Raw genomic sequence first — 24076 nt, 5'->3', positions numbered from 1 at the left:
TCCCCCAGATGCATCAAGATAACCCGTGAGAAATCCCCAGTGTAGAAGGCTCAGGGCCAGCTCTGTCACGATGAAGGCTGTTCATAAATGAACACAGGACAATCTTGGCCTTGGCTGGCTTGCAGTGTCACTCCTCTAGGACCTATTGCTCCCCTGCATCCAGCAGACAAAGGCCAATTATTATGATATGGCAGTGATTTGGTACAAGAGCTGATAGACACATTTTATTTACAGAGCCGGCCACAATGCCAGACTATTTTTGGTTGCAGTTGTCATTGTTGTTTAGCAGGTCTGGGCTGGGCTTGAATTCATCAGCCTTGGTGTATGTGGCCGGTACCCTCTCATTAAGCTATGGGTATGAGCCGTTTTTTCCTTTTTTTTTTTCTGTTTTTAACACAGTCTCATCTGGGCTTGGCACCCGTAACTCAGTGGCTAGGGCACCAGCCATATACACTGGGTTTGGTGGGTTCTAACCCAGCCTGGGCCTGCTCAACAATGACAACAACAACAACAAAATAGCCGAGCATTATGGTGGACGCCTATAGTCCCAGCTACTTGGGAGGCTGAGGCAAGAGAATCACTTAAGCCCAAGAGTTGGAGGTTGCTGTGAGCTATGATACCATGACCATGGCACTTTACCCAGGGTGACATAGTAAGACTCTGTCTCAAAAAAAAGGGGGGGGGGGCAAGAAACAATGATCCCTGATTTAGAAGGTGACCACCACTTTTTTTTTTGTTTTGAGGCAGAGTCTCACTGTGTCACCCTTGGTAGAGTACTGTGGCATCACAGCCATTGGGCTTAACTAATTCTCTTTGCCTAAGCCTCCCAAGTAGCTGGGACTACAGGCACTTGCCACAACATCTGGCTATTTTTGTTATTGTTGTTTAGTAGGCCAGGGCTGGGTTCGAACCCACCAGGCCTGGTGTATGTGGCCAGCACCCTAACCACTTAGCTACGGGTGCCCAGCCAAGACTATCACTTTTTACCAAGTACTTAAGCCCCCACAGAGTAAAATTCGGAAAAGGAAGAATTAATTTTCGACCCCATTCCATAAGCATTTTAGTTTCTTAAATACCACAAAGAACTTCTTACTTTACCTGTAGATAGGTTCCACAAAGTCAAAGCAAAGCAGTAAAATGTATATTTAGTATGTGACAAGCTAACGGGTATTTATAAATATATTCATCAAAAAATATTTTAGTTCAAAAAGTTAAACACTGATCATCTAAAAAATAAAAAACCTGTCAAACAGAAATTCTTAGCTCTCACTGTGGTGACTTCATGAACATGGAGGAAACTACTAAAACTTTCATACACTCAGAAGACAACTCTGTCCCACATTTATGTTTATTAAAAATAGACATAAACATTGCTTCTCGCCCTTTTGGCTAAGACCAAGTGTAAAAATTGACATAAACAAACAAAACCTGTACAAAAAAAAAAAAAAAAATCCCAAATCACTTATTACTTTGAAACAGTAATTCTGGCAGGCATTATCGCCTAGGACCCCCTCTTCCTCTGCCACGGCCACGTCCTCTTCCTCTGCCTCGACCTCGGCCTCTTCCTGCAACTGAGGGAAAAGAAAAAGCAAGTTAAATTCTCTCCCACACTAATGTTACTTAGCCACCACAAATAGCATTTACACACACACACACCTCCTCTTCACCTTTTACAGCTAACGGGTTTAGTCAAGAAAATATTAACCAGTTTTTCTCAAATAACAGACCTCAGATTGCCCCCCACAGCCTCCAACTCAGTATCATGCAGAACCAAGAACTGTTAGCCTAGGGAAATTGAGCCCAGGAGTTTAATTTAAATTTATTTAGTGAGAAATTTGTTGTTTTATTTATAAATATTTTTTGAGACAGAGTCTCACTATGTCACCTTAGAGTGCCATGGCATCACAGCAACCTCTAACTCTTGAGTTTAAATGATTCTCTTGCCTCAGCCTTCCCAGTAGCTGGGGCTATAGGCGCCTGGTTATTTTTTTTGTTGCAGTTGTCATTGTTGTTTAGCAGACCCAGACGGGGTTTGAACCAGCCTGCATTGGTTGCTGGTGCCCTACCCACTGAGCTACAGGAGCTGCCTGTGAAATTTGTCAACTTTTTTTTTTTTTTTTTTAGACAGTCTCAAGCTGTAGCCCTCGATAAGAGTCCTGTGCTATCACAGCTCACAGCAACCTCCAATTCTTGGGCTTAATAGATTCTCTTCCCTCAGCCTCCCAAGTAGCTGGGATTACAGGCGCCCACCACCATGCCTGGCTATTTTTAGCACTGAGCGAAATTTGTCAACTTCTAAAGTATTTTTTTAATTATGTCTCAAGTTCACCACAAAATGAACTACAAATGATTTGAATCTCTCACAAAATGGAAGAGATCTATCAATGAAATAGAATACAAAAATCCTGTACCAGACTTTTGGTTACTAAATAGAATCTAAGCAAGTTACTTCATGGCTCGGTGCCTGTAGATCAGTGGTTAGGACGCTGGCCACATACACCAGGGCTGGCAGGTTCGAACCCAGCTTGGGCTTGCCAAACAACAATGACAACTGCAACAACAACAACAACAACAACAACAACAACAACAACAAAAAAAAAATAGCCAGGCGCTGTGGCAGGCACCTGCCGTCCCAGCTACTTGAGAGGCTGAGGCAAGAGAATCGCTTAAGCCCAAGAGTTTGAGGTTGCTGTGAGCTATGATGCCACAGCACTCTACCGAGGGTGACTAGTGAAACTTTGTCTCAAAACAAACAAACAAGTTACTTTAAAGCCAAGAAAGTTTAAATATAATATGCCAAATAACAATCTCATACCATCAATCTCTCAATCTCTTTCAAACCTTACAAGTCATTCTGAGATGTACCAGGCCTCTTACTGGGCCTGGCTGTGTTAGTACCTCCCCCAGAAGTACTAACAGTCAGCCAGCCCCTTCTCCAGGTAACCATGTGTTACCAAATCCCTGTCACCTGGTTATCTAACTCTAGTTGAATATCACAACAAAATGAACTTAATTCTTTTTTTTTTTTTGAGACAAGTCTTACTCCGTTGAATACCACAATGCCCAGCTAATTTTTCTGTTTTTAATAGAGATAAGGCCTTACTCTTGCTCAGGCTGGTTTTGAACTCCCATCTCAGCCTCCCAGAGTGCTAGGACTGCAGGCATGAGCCACGATGCCTGCCTTAATTCATCTTTGGATGGCTATGAATATTAGAGTAGACTGACATGGTACTGACAGTGAAGTCAGTTGCATTCTAAATTTACACACACTGATTTTAGTCTTATCATTCAAAGCAATTAAGAACAAGCCTAAACTCCAATTAAAGGACATTCTACAAAATAATCAACCAGTAGCCTTCAAAAGTGCCATTGTCATGAAAGACAAAAGACAGAGAAAAAAACTGTCACAGATTCAAGGAAACTAAGGAAATGAAACAACTGTTATAGATGCAACATGTTGGCCAGGAGTCGTGGTTTAAGCCTCTTAATTCTATAGCACTTTGGGAAGTTGAGGTGGGAGTATTGCTTGAGGCCAGGAGTTTGAAACCAGTCTGATCAGGATGAGACCCTCTCTCTACAAAAAATAGAAAAATCAGGTAGCCCCTATTGCTCAAGGAATAGGGCGCCGGCCCCATATACTGGAGGTTGTGGGTTCAAAACTGGCCCCAGCCAAAAACTGCAAAAAGTAAAAAAAAAGAAAGAAAAGAAAAATCAGGCTGGTCCAAGTGCAGTGGTGTTTACAACTAATTGATCACCACCAATTACAGATTCCTGAAATTTTGGATCTCCTCAGTGAGGAGGCCAACTTACTTCTGAACAACCTTAAGAGTGAGCCCCAGTAGATAATGAGTCCAGCTTCCTTCTCCAGAATTTTCCTTCTGAGGGTCATTGTTAAATAATAATAGATGGTCAAAGATCTAAGGATATTTAAGTATAGGCTTGGTGCCTGTAGCTCAGGTGGCTAAGGTGCCAGCCATATACACCAGAGCTGGCGGGTTTGAATCCAGGCCGGCCCCGCCAAACAACAATGACAACTACCAACTACAACCAAAAAGTAGCCAGGCGTTAAAAAAAAAGAAAAAGCCAGGCATTGTAAAGCCCAGGAGTTGGAGGTTGCTATGATCTGTGACGTCATGGCACTCTACCCAGGGTGACAGCTTGAGGCTCTGTCTCAAAAAAATAAATAAATAAATAAAAATAAAAAAGGGCAGTGCCTGTGGTTCAAATAAGTAGGGTGCTGGCCCCATATACCAAAGGTGGAGGGTTCAAACCCGGCCCCAGCCAAAAACAAACAACCAAAGATATTTAAGTATATAGGCTTCAACCAAAAAGACCAAATAACAAGATCAAATAAAAAGAGAAACCATAGAAAACAATGCCAGCCAAGTACAGAAAAAAACTTAAAAAAGCAAAATACCCTACCAGTGGTAAGAAAAAAATGTTATAACCATGAAACAAGAACAGAATCCTATGAACAATGATCAGAAAACAAAGAGGCTTGACTATTAAGTATGTGCTCTATTGGAAGACAAGCTCAAAAAAAATTTCAGAAACCAGAAGAAAAAGGGAAACACAGAAAAATGAGAGAAAAGATAAAAATTACAGAATTAAGAAGGCCCAATTATTAAGAATTCCAGGAAGAATAGACGAAGCAAAAGATAAGAAATAATTACAAAGGTGGCACCTGTGGCTCAGTGAGTAGGGTGTTAGCCAAAGAATGGTGGGTTCAAAGCCAGCCCTGGCCAAACTGCAACAACAACAAAAAATAGCCAGGTGTTGTGGCAGATGCCTATAGTCCCAGCTACTTGGGAAGCCGAGGCAAGAAAATCGCCTGAGCCCAAGAGCTGGAGGTTGCTCTGAGCTGTGACGCCAGGGCACTCTACGGAGGTCGACAAAGTGAGACTCTGTCTCTAAAAAAAAAAAGAAATAATTACAAGATGGAGGGAGGAAAAAAAAACGGAGGGATATCCTATGCCAAGTCACTAAGGAATTTCAGTATCAGGAATACAGTCTGTTTCCAAATCTTACGAAATGAGGAGAGTGAGAGACAAGACTATGCACAACAGGATAAGAAACAATCAATCCTTTGGACAGAACAGGAATCAGTCTTTTCATTAACATCACCAGGAGTTATAATATACCATATACACTCACGATAATTATAGGACATTTTAAACAAACTTGTATTGTTCACAAATGTTTATGTTTTGAATAGTGGATTAGGGTACAAATATGTATCATTTGCAAAAATGTTTTGAATCTTTCAATCATACCAGCTTCCCTTTTCTTAGATTTCACTTTAGGTTCAACATCCACAAGTAGTGTATCCAGAGGTAAACTGTCTGGTAGAATAAAATATCGAATGTTATTTCCACGAATACTCAGTGTTTCTAGCTGCACAGGTTCTCTGTTCTTCAGGGTCATTTTCACAGCTTTAAGATGTGTATTCATGCTGACATCTACACCTAAAGGAGCAAAGAATTGGGTGACTGTTAGCATGATAAGGATGATTATCAATTAATCTATTAAATCACAGTAAATATTTTATTTACAAAAGAATACTGGCTTGGCACCTGTAGCTCAGTGGTTAGGGCACCGGCCACATTCACTGGGGCTGGCGAGTTGGAACCCGGCCCAGGCCAGCAAAACCAAAACAACAATGACAACTGAAACAAAAAAATAGTGGGGCATTGTGGCAGGCACCTGTAGTCCCAGCTATTTGGGAGGCTGAGGCAAGAGAATTGTTTAAGCCCAAGGTTGCTCAAGGTTGTGAGCTGTGATGCCACAGCACTCTACCGAGGGTGACATAGTGAGACTCAGTCTCAAAACAAACAAAACTGTCTTTCTACAGAATAAATACTTGTTCTATAACTTAGCACATGTATTATACAAATGGCAATTGATAGGACCAGCTCGGTGGCTCATCCTAGCACTCTGGGAGACTTGAGGGTGGATTATTTGAGCTCAGGAGTTTGAGACCAGCTAAGCCAGAGACCAACCTGAACCAGAGCAACACCTCGTCTCTAAAAAGCTGGGCAGGCTGAGCGCCAGTCACATACACCAGAGCTGGTGGGTTTAAACCCGGTCTTGGCCCGCTAAACAAGAATGGCAACTACAAAAAAAAAAACAAAACACAATAGCCGGACAGTGTGGCAGGCGTCTGTAGTCCCAGCTACTGGGGGGATAAAGCAGGAGAATCGCTTAAGCCCAAGAGTTTGAGGTTGCTGTGAGCTGTAACACCAGTGCACTCTACCAAGAGTGACAAAGTGAGACTCTGCCTCAAAACAAACAACAAAAATACTAAAAACCCACAAATGGCAAAAGATGTCAGTATAAATTAGCAGCAGTCTTTCCTTCCTACAGGTTTTTCCTAACACACTAATGTTTTGCATAGTTAGGTATGCTTACAGTGAATACGGCAAGCCGTGGAGGAACTATGGTTGGAATGCAGGGTTTATTCCAACTGCCCCTGTACCCTCCTCCTATCTCAGGTCTGACAGGGTGTTTATTGCACAGTTCTTCTACTGTCTCCATAACTTCCCCACAACCCCCATTCCACCAAGTTATCCTCACCATGGCTTTTAAAATAAAGTCCTGGGGGCTCAGCACCCATGGCACAGTGGTTACGGCGCCAGCCATAACCTCAAACCCGGACGGTTGTGGGTTTGAACCCAGCCGGGGCCAGCTTAAAACAACAGCTAAAAAAAAACTGCAACAACCAAAAAATAGCCGGGCCTTGTGGTGGGCACCTGTAGTCGCAGCTTCTTGAGAGGCTGAGGCAAAAGAATCGCTTAAGCCCAAGAGTTTGAGGTTGCTGTGAGCTGTGATGCCACAGTACTCTACCAAGGGTGACATAATGAGACTCTGTCTCAAAAATAAATAAATGAATAAAATAAAGCCCTGGGGCTAGATGCAGTGGCTCACATCTGTAGTCCCAGCTACTTGGGTGGCTGAGGCAAGAGAATCACTCGAGTCCAAGAGTTTGAGGCTGCTGTGAGCTATGATGCCACAGACATCTTACCAGGGGCAAGAAAATGAGATTCAGTCTCAAAAAAAAAAAAAAGTCCTATTTGTACTATAGTACTTTTCCTTATTACGAGGAATTTAACATGTCTTCTTAATTGTGGTTTGTACATTTATTTGCTACTGTTTTTGTTACTACTCTGATTACAAAGTTGCACAAGTTTTGAGTGGTCTGCCACAGTCTGATTTTCCCAATAAGCCATTATATTTTGAGTAGGAAATTTACGAAATACAAAGCAGAGGTTACTGGATGAATATATGGCACTATAGTAGAAACACCTGATTACTGAAACCTTTACCAAGTTACACTTAAACTAGATAACTAAAGACCTACTTAATTTCTTTCCTTACAAAGTTAAGGCCAGAGGCCTGCCACATGGCTCTACTAAAAATAGAAAACTAGTCAGGCTTTGTGGCAGGTGCTTGCAGTCTCAGCTACTCAGGAGGCTGAGGCAGGGAAAAATCACTTGAGCCTGGGAGTTTGAGGTTGCTGTGAACTAGGCTGAGGCTGTGGCATTCTAGCCTGGGGCAAGTGAATGAGACTTTGTCAACAAAACAAAACCCCCCACGGAAAGATAAGGCCAGAAAATTCTCTCAACTTTCCCAAAATCCATCTCAAGTCGTTCAGTATTACTAATCCTTTCTCTGAGTTAGTTTTCTCTTCTTTCCCCAAATTACTGTGGGGAAAGTAATTACTCCATCTCCTTGGTGACCTTGATCCAGACAAAGAGATTATGAGCACTATGTTCCGAGAACTTCATGCTAAGTCATTTTAATTTAATCCTCAATATTCCAAGGGTAAATAGTATGATTATCCCCATTGTGAAGACTAAAAGAATACACATTCACCATTTGTATATATTCATTCAAGTGAGAAACTTGCAATAGTGGTTTGTCAGCAAGATGTGATTCTTTTTATTTTTGAGACGCAGTCTCACTATGTCACTCTGGGTAGAGTGCCATGGCCACAGCTCACACCTCTAACTCTTGGGCTTAACCAATTCTCTTGCCCCAGCCTCCCAAGTAGCTGGGACTGTACAGGCACCTGCCATAACGCCTGGCTATTTTTTGGTTGTAGTTGTCGTTGTTTGGCAGTACCGGGCTGTATTTGGACCCACCAGCCTCAGTGTATGTGGCTGGCACCCTAGCTGCTGAGCTATAGGTGCGGAGCTGGGAGATACATATATATTAAGATATGTATGTATATGTATCTCATTACACTGAAGGAGTGATCAGTTTTCTTTTTTTTTTTTTTTTTTAGGAGTGATCAGTTTTCATCAGTAGTTCTTGGCTCATAACTCCCACAGATTTTCTTATAATATTGGGACACTTTAGGTCTCAGAAAACAGAACCTCTCTGACCTTTCCCTGCTCTCTTTTCACCCCCCCCCCCCAAGGTCTCTAATCTCCTACCTTTCTGATTATGGGTCATGAGACTCTCAATTCAGAAAGGTCCCAGAGAAAAGGAATGCTGCACAGAGAAGCCAAGAAGAATCTGAACAGTAAGGCCTTGCTGGGTTTCTTCAGTCTATTAGTATAGTATCATACCCTTTTGGTCCAGTCACATTCCTACATGGTTGTTAATCATCCCTATCCAATAGTCTTTATAAAATGCTGAAGAGGATGGGGTTTGGAGAGACTCTGAATGGCTGAACACGTGAAGATTCCTAGAGGGTGGTATGCCCTGATAGGGCAGGAAGCTCAGTGTGTGCCCCTTCCCACATACCTTGCCTGGTTCACCTTTTCATTTGTTTCTTTGTAATATCCTTTACAATAAGAGGGGTTAACATGTTTTCCTGAGTTCTATAAACCACTGTAGCAAATTAAACTGAACCCAAAGAGGGGGTCCTGGGAATCCCAACTTGAAGTCTGGAATTGTGACTGGTGTGTGTGTACATTTGTGTGTGTGGTGGTGGTGGGATCTGCTGTTCACTATAAAATTGATGGCTTGCTTAGTGAGAATACCTCCACATTCAGTCATAGAAGCCTTCCGTTTGGTGGTGGTGTTGCCAAGAGCAGAGGAAACGATTTGAGTTTTCTCATTTACACTAGAGTAAATTGGACTTTCACTAGATTGTGCTCCCTCAATTCACTGCAACTTTTCCTCTGGGACATCCATTTATTAGTGCTTATTATATGGTTACATGGCATACATCACTTGTGTTTGTGTCTTCCATCGCTAGATTTTGAATTCTTAAAAGACAAGAACAATACTCTAGCTCCTCCGCATATCTAAGAGAGCTCTGGAGAAAGCAGACTAAATCACTGTTTATGAAATTTTAACGGGACAGTAATTACACTTCCTCATAGACTGCATTACAATGTTATACTGTACTGATTTTCCTTTTTTTTTTTTTTTTTTTTAACTGTATTGCATTTCTTCCATCGCAACTGGTATTTTTTTTTTTTCTGCAGTTTCTGGCAGGGGGCAGGTTTGAACCTGTCACCTCTGGTATATGGGGCCGGCGCCCTACTCCTTTGAGCCACAGGCGCTGCCCAATCACAACTGGTATTGCAAAGTTCTAAGACACCCACAAATAATGTCCGTTTAATACTTTACATTTCCCGTGGTCTATGTAGATGCTAGATCTATTTGTTAAAAAGTTATTTATAAATTTTTAATTTAAATATTTCAGAGTGAGACCATATGCTAAGATAGCATTTTCTTTCATTTGGCTCATCAATTCTTTTTTTTTTTTTTGGAGACAGAGTCTCACTCAAATTCCTAGGTTCCAGTGATCCTGCCCTCAGCTTCCTCAAATTCTTCGGCTCAAGCAGTCCTCTTGCCTCAGCCTCCTGAGTAGCTGGGACTACAGGTACACAGTACAAAACCCAGGTAGTTTTTCTAATTTTAGTAAGAATGGGGGGTCTCGTTCTTGCTCAAGCTGTTCTCGAACTCCTAAACTCAAGAGATCCTCCCTGCCTCAGCCTCCCAGAGTGCTAGGATTACAGATGTGGCCACCTTATCTGGCCCTGGTTCTGATATCAATTCTTTTGCAAGTTTACAATTTTTGGTAATAACTGCTATGAGGAAATAGCAGTGGACTTTAAATATAAAATTAAATTTTTGACATCATTAAAGCAAAGATTTAAACATAAGAAAATACTCCCAAATGCTATGCTAACAGTGATAGCCTTAAAAAAATAACAAGAATGAACCAGTCAAGAATGACCCAATCAAGAAGATACATATGAAAAAATAACGATTGCTTTAGTAAGGTAAAATTACAGTTTCCCGAACTATTCTGCCTCACTTTTCCTTGTAGTTTTTAGCCAAGATGATAAATGAAAATTCCACACTCAGTTCAGCACCCATAGCACAGTGGTTACAGCACCAGCCACATACACCGAGGCTGGCAGGTTCGAACCCGGCCCAGGCCAGCTAAAACAACAATAACAACTGCAACAACAACAAAATAGCCAGGCGTTATGGCGGGCGCCTGTAGTCCCCACTACTTGGGAGGCTGAGGCAAGAGAATCACTTAAGCCAGCTCAGCGCCTATAGCTCAGCGGCTAGAGTGCCAGCCACATACACCAGAATTGGCAGGTTCAAATCTAGCCCAGGCCTGCCAAACAACAATGACAACTACAACCAAAACATAGCCGGGCATTGTGGTGGGTGCTATAGTCCCAGCTATTTGGGAGGCTAAACCAAGAGAATAGCTTAAGCCGAAGAGTTTGAGGTTGCTGTGAGCTGTGACGCCCCGGCATTCTACCCAGGGCGGAAAAAGTAGCCGTGCATTGTTGTGGGAGCCTGCAGTTCGGCTACTCAAAAGGCTGAGGTAAGAGAATCGCTTGAGCCCAAGAGTTTTGAGGTTGCTGTGAACTGTGATGCCATGGCACTCAACCCAGGGTGACATAGTGAGACTCTGTTTCAAAAAACAAAACAAAACAGAAAAGTGAGAGAGAGAATCACTTAAGCCCAAGAGTTTGAGGTTGCTATGAACCATGACGCCACAACACTCTACCCAGGATGACATAGTGAGACTCTGTCTCAAAAACAAGACAATCACTTGAGCCCAAGAATTTGAAGTTGCTGTGAACTGTGTCGCCATAGCACTCTACCTAGGGCAACACAGACTCTGTCTCCAAAAAAAAAAAAAAACAAGAAAGAAAGAAAAAAAGAAAATCCACACTCTAACTTCAATCTAATAGGGAACACATAATTCTAATAAAAGAAAAAAGTTTAAAATGTATTTTCAAAGAAGCAGCATTTAAGGCAGAGGAACACACACAAGCAAAGGCATAAAAGCTGAAAAACAGGATAACCCAGGGAACTCAAGTGTGGTTGTAGCACAAATACTTGAGGCAAGGCTTACTTAAGAAGACCAATTAAAAATAAAAAGATCAATAATTCAGACAAAAAGAACGAGGATCTGTATTACAATAATATTTAATAAGCAATCAAAAAAAGAATTCTGGTTTACAAGTATAAGAGAATTTTAAAAAACACCAAAAGGTGTTACAAAAGAAATCCATACCTGTGATTGTTCCATGGACTTGTGTTCCATTCTTCAATTCAATGGTTACAGTTTCATGACTCAATTTCATCAAAAATCTACAAAAAGGAATAAGACCATGAATTTTCACCTCTTAACACTTTAAAATCATATTTATTAATTTGAAACAAGTGAAATTTCTACATGTTGAAATTCTGCTAGATGCTATCTGTATCTTTCCTATTAATAATCGGCTTAACAGGCTGGGTGAGATGGCTCATGTTTGTAATCCCAGCACTCTGGGAGGCCAAGGTGGGTAGATGGCTTGAGCTCAGGGCTTCCAGAACAGCCTGAGCAAAAGCGAGACCCCATCTCTACTAAAATTAGAAAAATTAGCCAGAGGGCGGCCCCTGTGGCTCAGTCGGTAGGGCGCCAGCCCCATATACTGAGGGTGGCGGGTTCAAACCCGGCCCCAGCCAAACTGCAACCAAAAAATAGCTGGGCGTTGTGGCGGGCGCCTGTAGGCCCAGCTACTCGGGAGGCTGAGGCAAGAGAATCGCTTAAGCCCAGGAGTTGGAGGTTGCTGTGAGCTATGTGAGGCCACGGCACTCTACCAAGGACCATAAAGTGAGACTCTGTCTCTACAAAAAAAAAAAAAGAAAAATTAGCCAGAAGTTGTGGTAGGTGCCTGTAGTCCCAGCTATGTGAGCTATGACACCAGGTAACAGAGTGAGATTCAGTCTCAAGAAAAAAAATATATATTGCATAACAATTTTAGCTTTCCCTCAATATTTATGAAGGAACATAACAATAACAACAGTCATTTGGACTTTGAGACAGGGTCTCAAGTTCATCACCCAGGCTAGAATGCAATCACATGATCATAGCTCGCTATAACTGAATTTTTAGGCTCAAGTGATCCTCTTGCCTCAGCCTCCTCAGTAGCTAGGGTAGGTGTATGCCACTATGAACCATGACTGGCCAATTAAAAAAAAAAAAAAAATTAGGGCGGCACCTGTGGCTCAAAGGGGTAAGGCGCTGGCCCCATATGCCGGAGGTGGCGAGTTCAAACCCAACCCCAGCCAAAAACTGCAAAAAAAAAAAAAAAATTTTTTTTTTTTTTTTTTTTGAAGCAACAGGGGTCTATGTAAGGCTGATCTCAAACTCTCAGCCTTAAGAGATCCTCCTGTCTTGGCCTTCCAAAGTATTGGAATTACAGGTGTGAACCATCATTCTTGGTCTGGATGTTTTTTAATTTCTAAACCATTACACAGCTCAACCTCAAATCCAGACATACAAGACCCTAGGCTCATTATAAGCCATGAAAAAGAAATCAAGAATTATAATTAGTAGTGAAAGACTACATAATTATATGGGTATAAAGTAAAAACCCCCTTTCTAACTCCCATGTGTGGAAATATTCTTCTATACCATTTTTTATGCATTCAAAAGCATATGATTTGTTTTTATAAAAATTGGTCTATAGGCCGGGCATGGTGGCTCACGACCGTAGTCCCAGCGCTGTGGGAGGCCGAGGCGGGTGGATTGCCTGAGCTCGGAGGTTCAAGACCAGTATGAGCAGCAGTAAGCCAGAGTGAAACCCCTTCTCTAGTAACATCAAAAACAGCCTGATGTTGTGGTGGCCTCTGTAATCCCAGCTACTGGGGAGGCAATGGGAAAGAGCATTGCTAAGGAAGAACAGTAAATAAAAAAAAGAAAAGAAACAACAACAAAAAACTTCAAATGAAGAAGAATGAACAAGCTGAAATTAAAAAAATAAAAAAAAATTGGTCTATACTTTGAATAACTTCTCATTTAGCACTTTATATTGGAAATAATGCCACGTCAATGTATAAAAGACATTCCTTCTAAGACAGTGGTTCTCAACCTTCCTAATGCCATGACCCTTTAATACAGTTCCTCATGTTGTGGTGACCCCCCAACCACAACTTCATTTTGCTACTTCATTGCAATAGCAAATAATTTTGTGGCTGGGGGTCACCACAACATGAGGAACTGTATTAATGGTTTGTGGCATTAGGAAGGTTGAGAACCACTGTTCTAAGAGCTAGATAGTATTCCACTGTATGGAAATACCATAATTTATTACCCTCTATTATTATTAATGGGCATTGTTTCTAATTTTTGCTACTACAAAGACTCACCAACACTAGTAATTACCAATCTTCCAATTTTTTTTTTAATTTGATAGGGAAAAGGAGGCAATTTTTTTTTTTTTTTTTTTTTATTGGCCGGGGCTGGGTTTGAACCCGCCACCTCTGGCATATGGGACCGGCACCCTACTCCTTGAGCCACAGGCACCGCCCGAGACTGAATATTTTTTCATGACTACAGGAAATTTATATTTCTTCTATGAATTACCTATTTACATTATTCACACATTGTCATTCAGGATGAGTTTTTATTTCCTAGCAGTTTTCCAAGTCACCAAAGTTTGTGCTTTCTTTAATCATACATTCAAACTTTTTTCATTCTTATGTTTTCAATTCATCAATCCTCTTGGCATATGTAATTTGTCTTAAAAAAATGCTTCCCATGCCAATTTGTAAAAACAGTCTCTTATTTTCTTCTGGTTTTACATTTAGAGTTTTAATCTACCTGTAATTCATCTTTTTTTCAGTGCAGTGTAAGGCACAAATCTGCCTTCATTATTTTCTTTAATTGGATATAGTTGACCCAATAATGTGCAGTATCCTAAAGGTAACCATATATATATACCTAGGGAAAATGGGAAACTGTAGCAAAATGGTACCTTTATTTACAAAATATTACATAATTTTATTAAATATTTCTTTACATATTGATATAAAAATATAAAACATATAAAATGAGTTTATTTTTCCTATTCATGACATTTGGGATACCCTGTATGGCAAATACATCCACTTCTCACTTCATTTAGTTTTAGACTTTTGTTCTCCTTTTATTATTGTGAAATACTGCTGGGGGAGAAATGGAAGAAAAGTTGAAAGGTTTACAAATTATGAAGATGTTGCCAATTGTCTTCCCCCTCCTACTATACATACTATTTGCACTTTGATCATATGGTCTGAAAGTAAGTTAGATGTAGGTCTTATTACACTTTCAGCATGCTTTTTTTTTTTTTTTTTTTTTGAGACAAAGTCTTACTCTGACACCCTGGGTAGAGTGCCATGGCATCACAGCATTTTCTTTATTTTAAAAAAGACTAGTGAAATGGGCAGCGCCTGTGGCTCAAGGAGTAGGGCGCCAGCCCCGTATACCGGGGGTGGGGGGTTCAAGCCCAGCCCGGCCCAAACTGCAAAAAAGAAAAAAGAAAGAAAAGAAAAGACTAATGAGGGCAGCACCTGTGGCTCAGTGAGTAGGGCGCTGGCCCCATATGCCGAGGGTGGCGGGTTCAAACCCAGCCCCGGCCAAACTGCAACAAAAAAATAGCCGGGCGTTGTGGTGAGCGCCTGTAGTCCCAGCTGCTCGGGAGGCTGAGGCAAGAGAATCACGTAAGCCCAAGAGTTAGAGGTTGCTGTGAGCCGTGTGACGCCACGGCACTCTATCAGAGGGCGGTACAGTGAGACTCTGTCTCTACAAAAAAAACAAAAAAAACAAAAAAAAAAGAAAAGACTAATGAAACGAAGTAGTGGAGTGGAGAAGGAACAAAGGAAGTCTGTAACTGGTTGTGCTCAATCAGTTGTAAACATCATTGTACTTGGACCAGCCAGCATGCATTTTTTAATGAGGAGATTCTGCTACGCAACCATATTGCACAATCACAGCTAAGGAACAATTGCACAATATAATCTAAAATGCAGTTCATATCAAAATTTCTTTTTTTTTTTTTTGTAGAGACAGAGTTTCACTGTATCGCCCTCACTAGAGTGCTATGGCGTCACACTGCTCACAGCAACCTCCAACTCCTGGGCCTAGGCTGTTCTCCTGTCTCAGCCTTCCAAGTAGCTGGGACTACAGGCGCCCGCCACAACGCCTGGCTATTTTTCTGTTGCAGTTTGGCTGGGGCCGGGTTTGAACCCGCCACCCTCGGTATATGGGGCCGGCGCCCTGCTCACTGAGCCACAGGCGCCGCCCTTATATCAAAATTTCTAATCTATAGTATGTACTCTGTAGATCCTATTCTGTATCATACTAAATGGTATAGGTAGGATTATCCATTTTCTTCCTCACTAGACTTGAGGGTAAGGATCATGATCTCTACATAAATTTTATCTGGCTCAGTGCCTGTGCACAGTGGTTACAGCGCCAGCCACATACACTGAGGGTTCAAACCCAGCCCAGCCCAGCTAAACAACTACAACAAAAAAATAGCTGAGCATTGTGGCAAGTGCCTATAGTCCCAGCTACTTGGGAGGCTGAGGCAAGAGAATCACTTAAGCCCAAGAGTTTGAGGTTGCTATCAGCTGTGACACCATAGCATTCTACAGAGGGTGACGTAGTGAGACTCTGTCTTAAAAAAAAAAAAAATAATAATAATTTTTTTTTAATCTATCTTCTTTTTTTTTTTTTTGTGATTTTTGGCCAGGGCTGGGTTTGAACCCACCACCTCCGGCATATGGGACCGGCGCCCTACTCCTTGAGCCACAGGCGCCACCCTTTTATCTGTTTTCTTAAGGGAGAAGATAAGATCTCACTCTGTTGCCTGAGCTAGAGCACGGTGGCATCATCATAGCTCACTGCAGCCTCCAACTTTCCTAGGCTCAAGCAATCCTCCTGCCTCAGTGTCCCAAGTAGCAGGGATGACAGGTGCACACCATGACATCTAGCTAATTTTCAAAAAAAATTTTGTAAAGATCAGAGTCTTGCTATTGTCCAGGTTGGTTTTGAACTCCTGGCTTCAAGTGATCCTTCTGCCTGGGCCTCCCAAAGTGCTAGGATTATAGGTATGAGCCACTAATGATCTCTATATTTAATCCTGGATTACTGCATGATGTTGGCTGAACTGTTTCAGTGATTAACAGGAAGCCAATCTTAAAACATCGCTTTTTTTTTAAATACTGGTACAGACAGCCATCCAAAAATGGGAAATTACTTGGTTTGTGATAGAGCAAGCCCCAAACACTTAAATGATCCCTGTCTTGAATTTCTTTTCATGTATCAAGTCAAGAAAAAATTTTTTGCCAGGCACGGTGGTTCATGCCTGTAATCCTAGCATTCTGGGAGGCCCTAACAGGTGGCTTGTTGGAGCTCAGAAGTTTGACACTAGCCTGAGCCAGAGCGAGATAGACTCTAAAAATAAAAATAGCCCAGTGTGGCTCAGCGCCTGTAGCTTAGTGGCTAGGGCACCAGCCACATACACCAAGGCTGGCAGGTTCAAACCCAGCCTGGGCCTGCCAAGCAACAATTGGTGGGCACCTGTAGCCCCAGCTACTTGGGAGGCTGAGGCAAGAGAATCGCTTAAGCCCTTGAGGTTGCTGTGAGCTGTGATGCCACAGCACTCTACCTAGGGCAACATAGTGAGACTCCATGTCTCAAAAAAAAAAAAAAAAAAAAAAAATAGCCGAGTGTGGAGCCTGTAGTCCCAGCTACTTGGGAAGCTGAGGCAAGAGAATCACTTGAGCCCAAGAATTTGAGGTTGCTATGAGCTATGACACCACGTGAGTGACAAAGGGAGACTCTCACTAAAAAAATAAAAGTAGGGTGCCAGCCGGATATACCAAGGGTGGTGGGTTCAAACCTAGCCCCCGCCAAACTGCAACAACAACAACAACAAAAAAAAATAGCCGGGCACTGTGGCAGGTGCCTGTAGTCCCAGCTTCTTGGAAGGCCGAGGCAAGAGAATCGCCTAAGCCCAGGAACTGCAGGTTGCAGTGAGCTGTGTAACCCCACGGCACTCTACCAAGGGTGATAAAGTGAGACTGTCTCTACCAAAAAAAAATAATAATAATAATAAATAAATAAAATAAACTTCCAATGAATCAGTATTGTTTTCTTTCACCAGATGAGAATTATTTAACAATCAATTATATGTGCCTGAAATTCTAAAGTAATGGTTGTCATCCATCATTAAGTTTTTGTTTTTATCTTTTACTGTGATTGTCTCAGTCAATAACTTTTTTTGTTTGTTTGTTTTTTTGTAGAGACAGAGTCTCACTTTACCGCCTTTGGTAGAGTGCCATGATGTCACAGGACTCACAGCAACCTCTAGCTCTTGGGCTTCTGCAATTCTCCTGCCTCAGCCTCCCGAGCAGCTGGGACTACAGGCACCCGCCACAACACCCGGCTATTTTTTGGTTGCAGTTCAGCCGGGGCTGGATTTGAACCCGCCACCCTCGGTATATGCGGCCGGCGCCCTACTCACTGAGCCACAGGCGCTACCGCAGTCAATAACTTTTACTATAAAAGGTTTTACAATGCATTTTTAGAAGTAGGCAGGATTAAAGTAAAAATGAAATACCTTAGATCAGGTAATCTGCCATATGGAAGTAAAAGGAAAACCAGAAATTAACAAAAAGGGTCCCTAGGCCTCCAAAATGTCAAAATACATTCCAGCAATTCCAAGGATATTTCTTTGAGAAATAATATTTATCATTATCTATTATGTGATAATCCTTGTCTTGCTACTTAGGATGAAATATGAATAAGACTAAGCTTGCAAAGAGCTCAAAGTCTGGCCGGAAGCTCAGATACATCAAAATGTACCTGAGAGAGATGTGGCTCGGCGCCTGTGGCTCAAGCGGCTAAGGCGCCAGCCACTACACCTGAGTTGGCGGGTTGTAATCCAGCCCAGGCCTGCCAAAAAACAATGACGGTTGCAACCAAAAATTAATAAATAAAAGAAAAATAGCTGGGCATTGTGGCAGGCACCTGTAATCCCAGCTACTTGGGAGGCAGAGGCAGGAGAATCACCTGAGCCCAAGAGTTGGAGGTTGCTGTGAGCTGTGATGCCATAGCACTCTACCCAGGGCAACAGCTTGAGGCTCTGTCTCAAAAAACAAACAAACAACAACAAAAAAATGCGTGTGAGATGTAAAATAACCATAAATTGTAGAATGCAACAGATATATACACACATTTCCCCCAGGAATATAATATAGCACAGGGAGAAGGGAGTCAGATTTTAGTGGACTTCTAGTAAGAAGCTTGAAAAGTTTGAAATACGCAGTAAAGTGGCAAAAGCAAAGACTTAGTGGTAACAAACAACATAAGGTATAAGATAATTATAGATAACTACTGATGTAATATTAAGCTAAAAAACACAAGCAGAGAAGTGCTAGGTTCCTGCCTTTCATGGAAAAGCCCTTCCTATGCTCTACTAAAGAATTCTAATAGGGACTGGGGCAAGTGGCTCACGCCCTCCCTTCAGCTACAGAGTTCAAGGTCAGCCTGAGCAAGAGACCTCATCTCTAATAAAAATAGAAAAAATTATCCAGGCATCGTGGCAGGTGCCTGTAGTCCCAGCTACTCGGGAGGCTGAGGCAGAAAAATTGCTTGAGTCCAGGAGTTGCTATGAGCTAGGCTGAAGCCATGGCACTCTAGCTTAGGGCAAGGGAGTTAGTTAGATTCTGTCTTCCCTCACCAAAAAAGCTACTGTAATCAAGATATAAGGAACAAAAAAACAGGTCAATGAAATAGAATACTGAGCCCCCCAAACAGACCCACATTTACACGGTCAATTATCTGCATAGGGGCCAAAGTAGTCCAATGAGGAAGGGAAACCTTTTTCCACAAATGATGCTGGAATAACTGAAATTCACATAGAAAAAAAATGAACCTGTACCACTAACTCACAACATTTTCCAAAATTAATTCAAGACAGACCATGGACCAAAATACAAAAGTTAAAATTATGAAGCATTTTGAGGAGAACATAGAATCCCTTCATGATCTGAAGGTAAACTAAGGCTTCTTTGACAGCAAGACTCAAAAGAAAAAGCTGATAAGGCTCGGCACCTGTAGCTCAGCAACTAGGGCGCCAGGCACAGACACCAGGGCTGGAGGGTTCGAACTCGACTTGGGCCTGCCAAACAACAATGACAACTACAACAAAAATGTAGCAGGGTGTTGTGGCGGGTGTCTATAGTCTCAGCTACTCGGGAGGCTGAGGCAAGAAAATCGCTTAAAGCCCAGGAGTTTGAGGTTGCTGTGAGCTGTGATGCCAGAGAACTCTACCTAGGGCAACATAGTGAGACTCTGTCTCAAACAAAAAAAAAAAAAAAAAAAAAAAGAGAGAGAGAGAGAATGCTGATAAATTTATGGTCATTAAGAGATAGTATCAAGAAAATGAACAAGGGGCGGCACCTGTGGCTCAGTGAGTAGGGCGCTGACCCCATATACCCAGGGTGGTGGGTTCAAACCCAGCCCTGGCAGAACTGCAACAAAAAAATAGCTGGGTGTTGTGGCGGGCGCCTGTAATCCCAGCTACTTGGGAGGCTGAGGCAAGAGAATCGCTTAAGCCCAGGAGTTGGAGGTTGCTGTGAGCTATGTGATGCCATCGCACTCTACCTAGGCTCTGTGTCTACCAAAAAAAAAAAAGAGATAGTATTAAGAAAATGAACAAGGGGCGGCGCCTGTGGCTCAGGGAGTAGGGCACTGACCCCATATACCCAGGGTGGTGGGTTCAAACCCAGCCCCGGCCAAACTGCAACAAAAGCCAGGCATTGTGGCGGGTGCCTGCGGTCCTAGCTACTGGGGAGACTGAGGCAAGAGAATCGCCTAAGCCCAGGAGCTGGAGGTTGCTGTGAGCTGTGATGGCACAGCACTCTACCAAGGGCAATAAAGTGAAACTGTCTCCACCAAAAAAAAAAAAAGAAAATGAACAAGGAAGCCACAAACTGGGGGAAAATATATCTGACAAAGAAGAGATATCCTGCATATAGAAAGAATTCCTGTAACTCAAAAAGAAAAAGAAAAGACACAAAGTAAGGAAAAGATCTGAAAAAATACTTCACCAAAGAATATACATGAATGCAGGTGAAAAGTCTTCAACATCTGGGAGGCTCTTGTGGCTCAATGAGTAGGGGCCGGCCCCATATACTGAGGGTGGTGGATTCAAACCCAGGCCTGGCCAAACTGCAACAAAAAAATAGCTGGGTGTTGTGGTGGGCACCTGTAGTCCCAGCTACTCAGGAGGCTGAGGCAAGAGAATCACCTAAGTCCAAGAGCTGGAGGTTGCTGTGAGCTTTGAAACAACAGTAATCTACCAAGGGCAACAAAGTGAGACTCTGTCTCTTAAAAAAAAAGTACTTAACATCATTAGTCGCAGTATACTCCAGGGGCTGCACTGAGTTACAAGGCCACTTTGACCCCAGGTTGGGTGACATAGATTGCATCTCTTAAACAAACAAAACCCCAAAACAAAAAATCCAACAAGATAATGGTATCACTGCACACTCATTAAAATGACCAAAATTAAAGACTGATCAAACAGCAAATGTTGGTAAGGATGTGGAGTAAGCCCAATTGGAATTCTAACATACTGTATTATCAGCGGGGATGTAAAAGGGTACAACCATTTTGGAAAATGGTCTGGCAGTTTCTCATAAAGCTAAACACCTATGATATGATTCACCAACTTCACTCTTAAGTATTTACCCAAGAGAAATGAAAGCTTATGTTCACAGAGGACTTGTACGAGAATGCTCAAAACAGTTTTCAACAAAATACATAACTTAGAATGGGGTAACAGCCATTATAAAATAAACATATAAATAAATAATATCCATAATAAAAATGACTAAATTACCACAATGTGGGTGAATCTAAAACCATGCTGAGTAAAAGAAACTTTACACAAAGAGTACATACTACACGATTCCTAATATATGAAATGGTTATTCAGGGGATTAAATTTTTCTTTTTTTGAGACAGAGCCTCAAGCTGTCACTCTGGGTAGAGTGCTGTGCCATCACAGCTCACAGCAACCTCTAACTCCTAGGCTCAAGTGATTCTCCTGCCTCCGCCTTCCAAGTAGCTGGGACTACAGACACCCCGCCACAACACTCAGCTGTTTTTTGGTGGCAGCCATCATTTGTTGTTTGGCCTATGGGGCTGGATTCGAACCCACCAGCTCATGTGGCTGGCGCCTTAGCAGCTTGAAGCACAGGCACTGAGCTGGGGTGGAGATGAATTTTTCAATAATGAAAAACTACATACGGCATTTCACTGCATGAAATACATACTTCGAAAAAGGAAATAAAAGAAAACCAAGCGATTCAAGTCAGTGACAAAAATAAGCTAAATTAAGACACAATTTTAAAGTTAAAAAAAGATGAAGACACAGTTTTAAAGTTAAAAAAATGTAAAACAAAGAGTCTGAACCTCAATATAATATTTAAAGAGTTTTATATGCTATTAGAAATTACCTACTTGGGTGGTGCCTGTGGCTAAATGAGTAGGGCGCTGGCCCCACATACCTAGGGTGGTGGGTTCAAACCGGGCCCCAGCCAAACTGCAACAATAACAAAATAGCTGGGCGTTGGGGCGGGCGCCTGTAGTCCCAGCTACTCGAGAGGCTGAGGCAAGAGAATCGCCTAAGCCCAAGAGTTGGAGGTTGCTGTGAGCTGTGATGCCACAGCACTCTACTGAGGCTGATAAGTGAGACTCTGTCTCTAAAAAAAAAAAAAGAAAGAAATTACCTACTTGTCTGTCTTCGCCACTAAACAGAAAGCTCCAAACAAAAATTTTACCACCAGCGCACATATACAAGAAGTGCTCAATAGGTAACTGGATGACATTGATAATCTTTGACTCCACAAGAAAGAAACTAGTTAAAAGTTCATAATTTCTGGCTTACGTATTAGAAACCTCTGCCTCGGGCGGCGCCTGTGGCTCAGTCGGTAAGTCGCCGGCCCCATATACCGAGGGTGGCGGGTTCAAACCCGGCCCCGGCTGAACTGCAACCAAAAAAATAGCTGGGCGTTGTGGCGGGTGCCTGTAGTCCCAGCTACTCGGGAGGCTGAGGCAAGAGAATCGCTTAAGCCCAGGAGTTGGAGGTTGCTGCGAGCTGTGTGATGCCATGGCACTCTACCGAGGGCCATAAAGTGAGACTGTCTCTACAAGAAAAAAAGAAACCTCTGTCTCTAATGTTCCAGGCTCAGCCTCAAGGAAAAATAAATACCAAAACCAAAGGTTGAGCCTCAAGAAAAAGTACCAAACTCAAATCTCTTTGTAGGTAGTTTGGGATTATCCACTCAATAACAAGTCTTCAGTAGGTTTAACTAATCCACAGAAATAAAAACAAGCCAAATACCTGTTATCTATATACCTATACTTACAATTAGCCACAGTTACGGGAAGTGCTGACTTCTGCTCCAAATTGGGAGATTTTCCTAAATCAAAAGCCTACCGTAACGGGAAATGTAGATCCTAAATCTAGGGAGTACCAAAAGTAACCTTAAAAAACAAAATTTATGAAGCCAGAAGTCCCTCTCCGATTTAAAACATTTTGGAAACAGGTTTCATTACTTCCAGATAGATTTGTTAAGTTCTAAAGTACTCTCTTGAAGTTCCACTCAAAATGAAAACTGGTAACTAACCGAAAGAGGGAGCTGCGTCCCACACGCTACACTTACTTTAAGGCCTCTAAGTCACGGGGTGGGGAGGGAGGAGAGAAATCGTTCGGCCTTTACATTCACCTCTTGGAAGACACCCGGGATTCCCGCGCGACCCATTCTAAAACTGAGGCCCCAGTACTCGCAGGGCAGCCAAGATGGGAGTAGAAGCGGCGGGAGCCGGACACCGTTAGCAGGCCGCGCACACGCGGCTTTCCCGCCTCCTGCAACTGAGGCTGCTTAGCCTCCCGACTCGGTTCAGGCGCTCCCTTCACAAACCTCACCCCGCTCAGTCACTTCCTCACCTTACAAGCTTCATCCTGGCGGTGCCGTCACCCTTCGAGCCAGACAGCAAACAGAATCCAACCACCTTTGACTAACCGACTCAAAGTATGAATGGCCGGAAACGCCTACTGCAGGGGCTCAGGACGTCCAGAGCGCGCGGAGCGCCGCAGACGCACGGCGGAAGTGACGAGCAGCGCGTCGCACTGTCTTCCGGTCGCGAGGAGCGCGACTGCGGCTCCTGGAGGCTGGAGGTTGCCTTGCTCCTAGTAAGGGCGTCGAGGTTTGGTCCTGGAAGACGTTTCCTACAAGAGAAGAGATTTGAGGAAGATAAATCCAAGTAGCAGTCTAGTCGCCGTTATGCTTTGGCTCAACAGGGCACAGTGCGTGATGAAGCATCACTGTTCCTCAGTGAACAAAGAGAAATTTTGAGAGAAGCCCAAAAGATTATTTTAATTCTGTCCCAACACCAAGATCCTTGGTGCCTGAAGGAAATCGCACAATTTGGCTGATTATTTTTACTTAAGTTCTGATCGCTAAAACAAACTTTTCTATCTTTTTCTTACTCGACTTTTCAGCAGAATTTAGCACGACGTTCCTTTTTTGAAACATCTTCCTCTCGTGGCTTCCAGTATGCCAAGCATACGTGGTTTTCATCCTATCCCACTAACTGCTCTTTCTAGGCCTCCTTGCAGGCTCATCTTTCTCTAAAAAGATTAGCAATACATGTTCGCGTATTTGGGGGCTTATGGCTGTTGTCTCTTTAAGCATTCTTTTTCCTAGGTAAGGTAATTTCTTCCAAAAACATGGCTTTAATTTCTATCTCTTGTCTAGA

General features: G+C 42.5%; 1 protein-coding gene across 1 annotated transcript; it reads right to left on the bottom strand.

Moving 5' to 3' along the window:
• Positions 1 to 1330: 1330 nt before the first annotated feature.
• On the bottom strand, positions 1331 to 23435 carry SNRPD1 (small nuclear ribonucleoprotein D1 polypeptide). The gene is made up of 4 exons (XM_053571401.1): positions 23265 to 23435; positions 11504 to 11580; positions 5274 to 5465; positions 1331 to 1571 (listed from the first exon to the last, which is right to left on the bottom strand). The coding sequence occupies exons 1-4, from the start codon at positions 23276 to 23278 to the stop codon at positions 1495 to 1497; spliced, it is 360 nt and encodes a 119-aa protein (XP_053427376.1). The 5' UTR covers positions 23279 to 23435; the 3' UTR covers positions 1331 to 1494.
• Between the last annotated feature and the right edge of the window lie 641 nt (positions 23436 to 24076).

Source organism: Nycticebus coucang, chromosome 19 (genome assembly GCF_027406575.1).
Source record: "Nycticebus coucang isolate mNycCou1 chromosome 19, mNycCou1.pri, whole genome shotgun sequence".
Lineage (NCBI taxonomy): Eukaryota > Metazoa > Chordata > Mammalia > Primates > Lorisidae > Nycticebus > Nycticebus coucang.
Note: the sequence above shows the minus strand (reverse complement) of the source record. Positions and strands in the feature narration are given on the sequence as shown.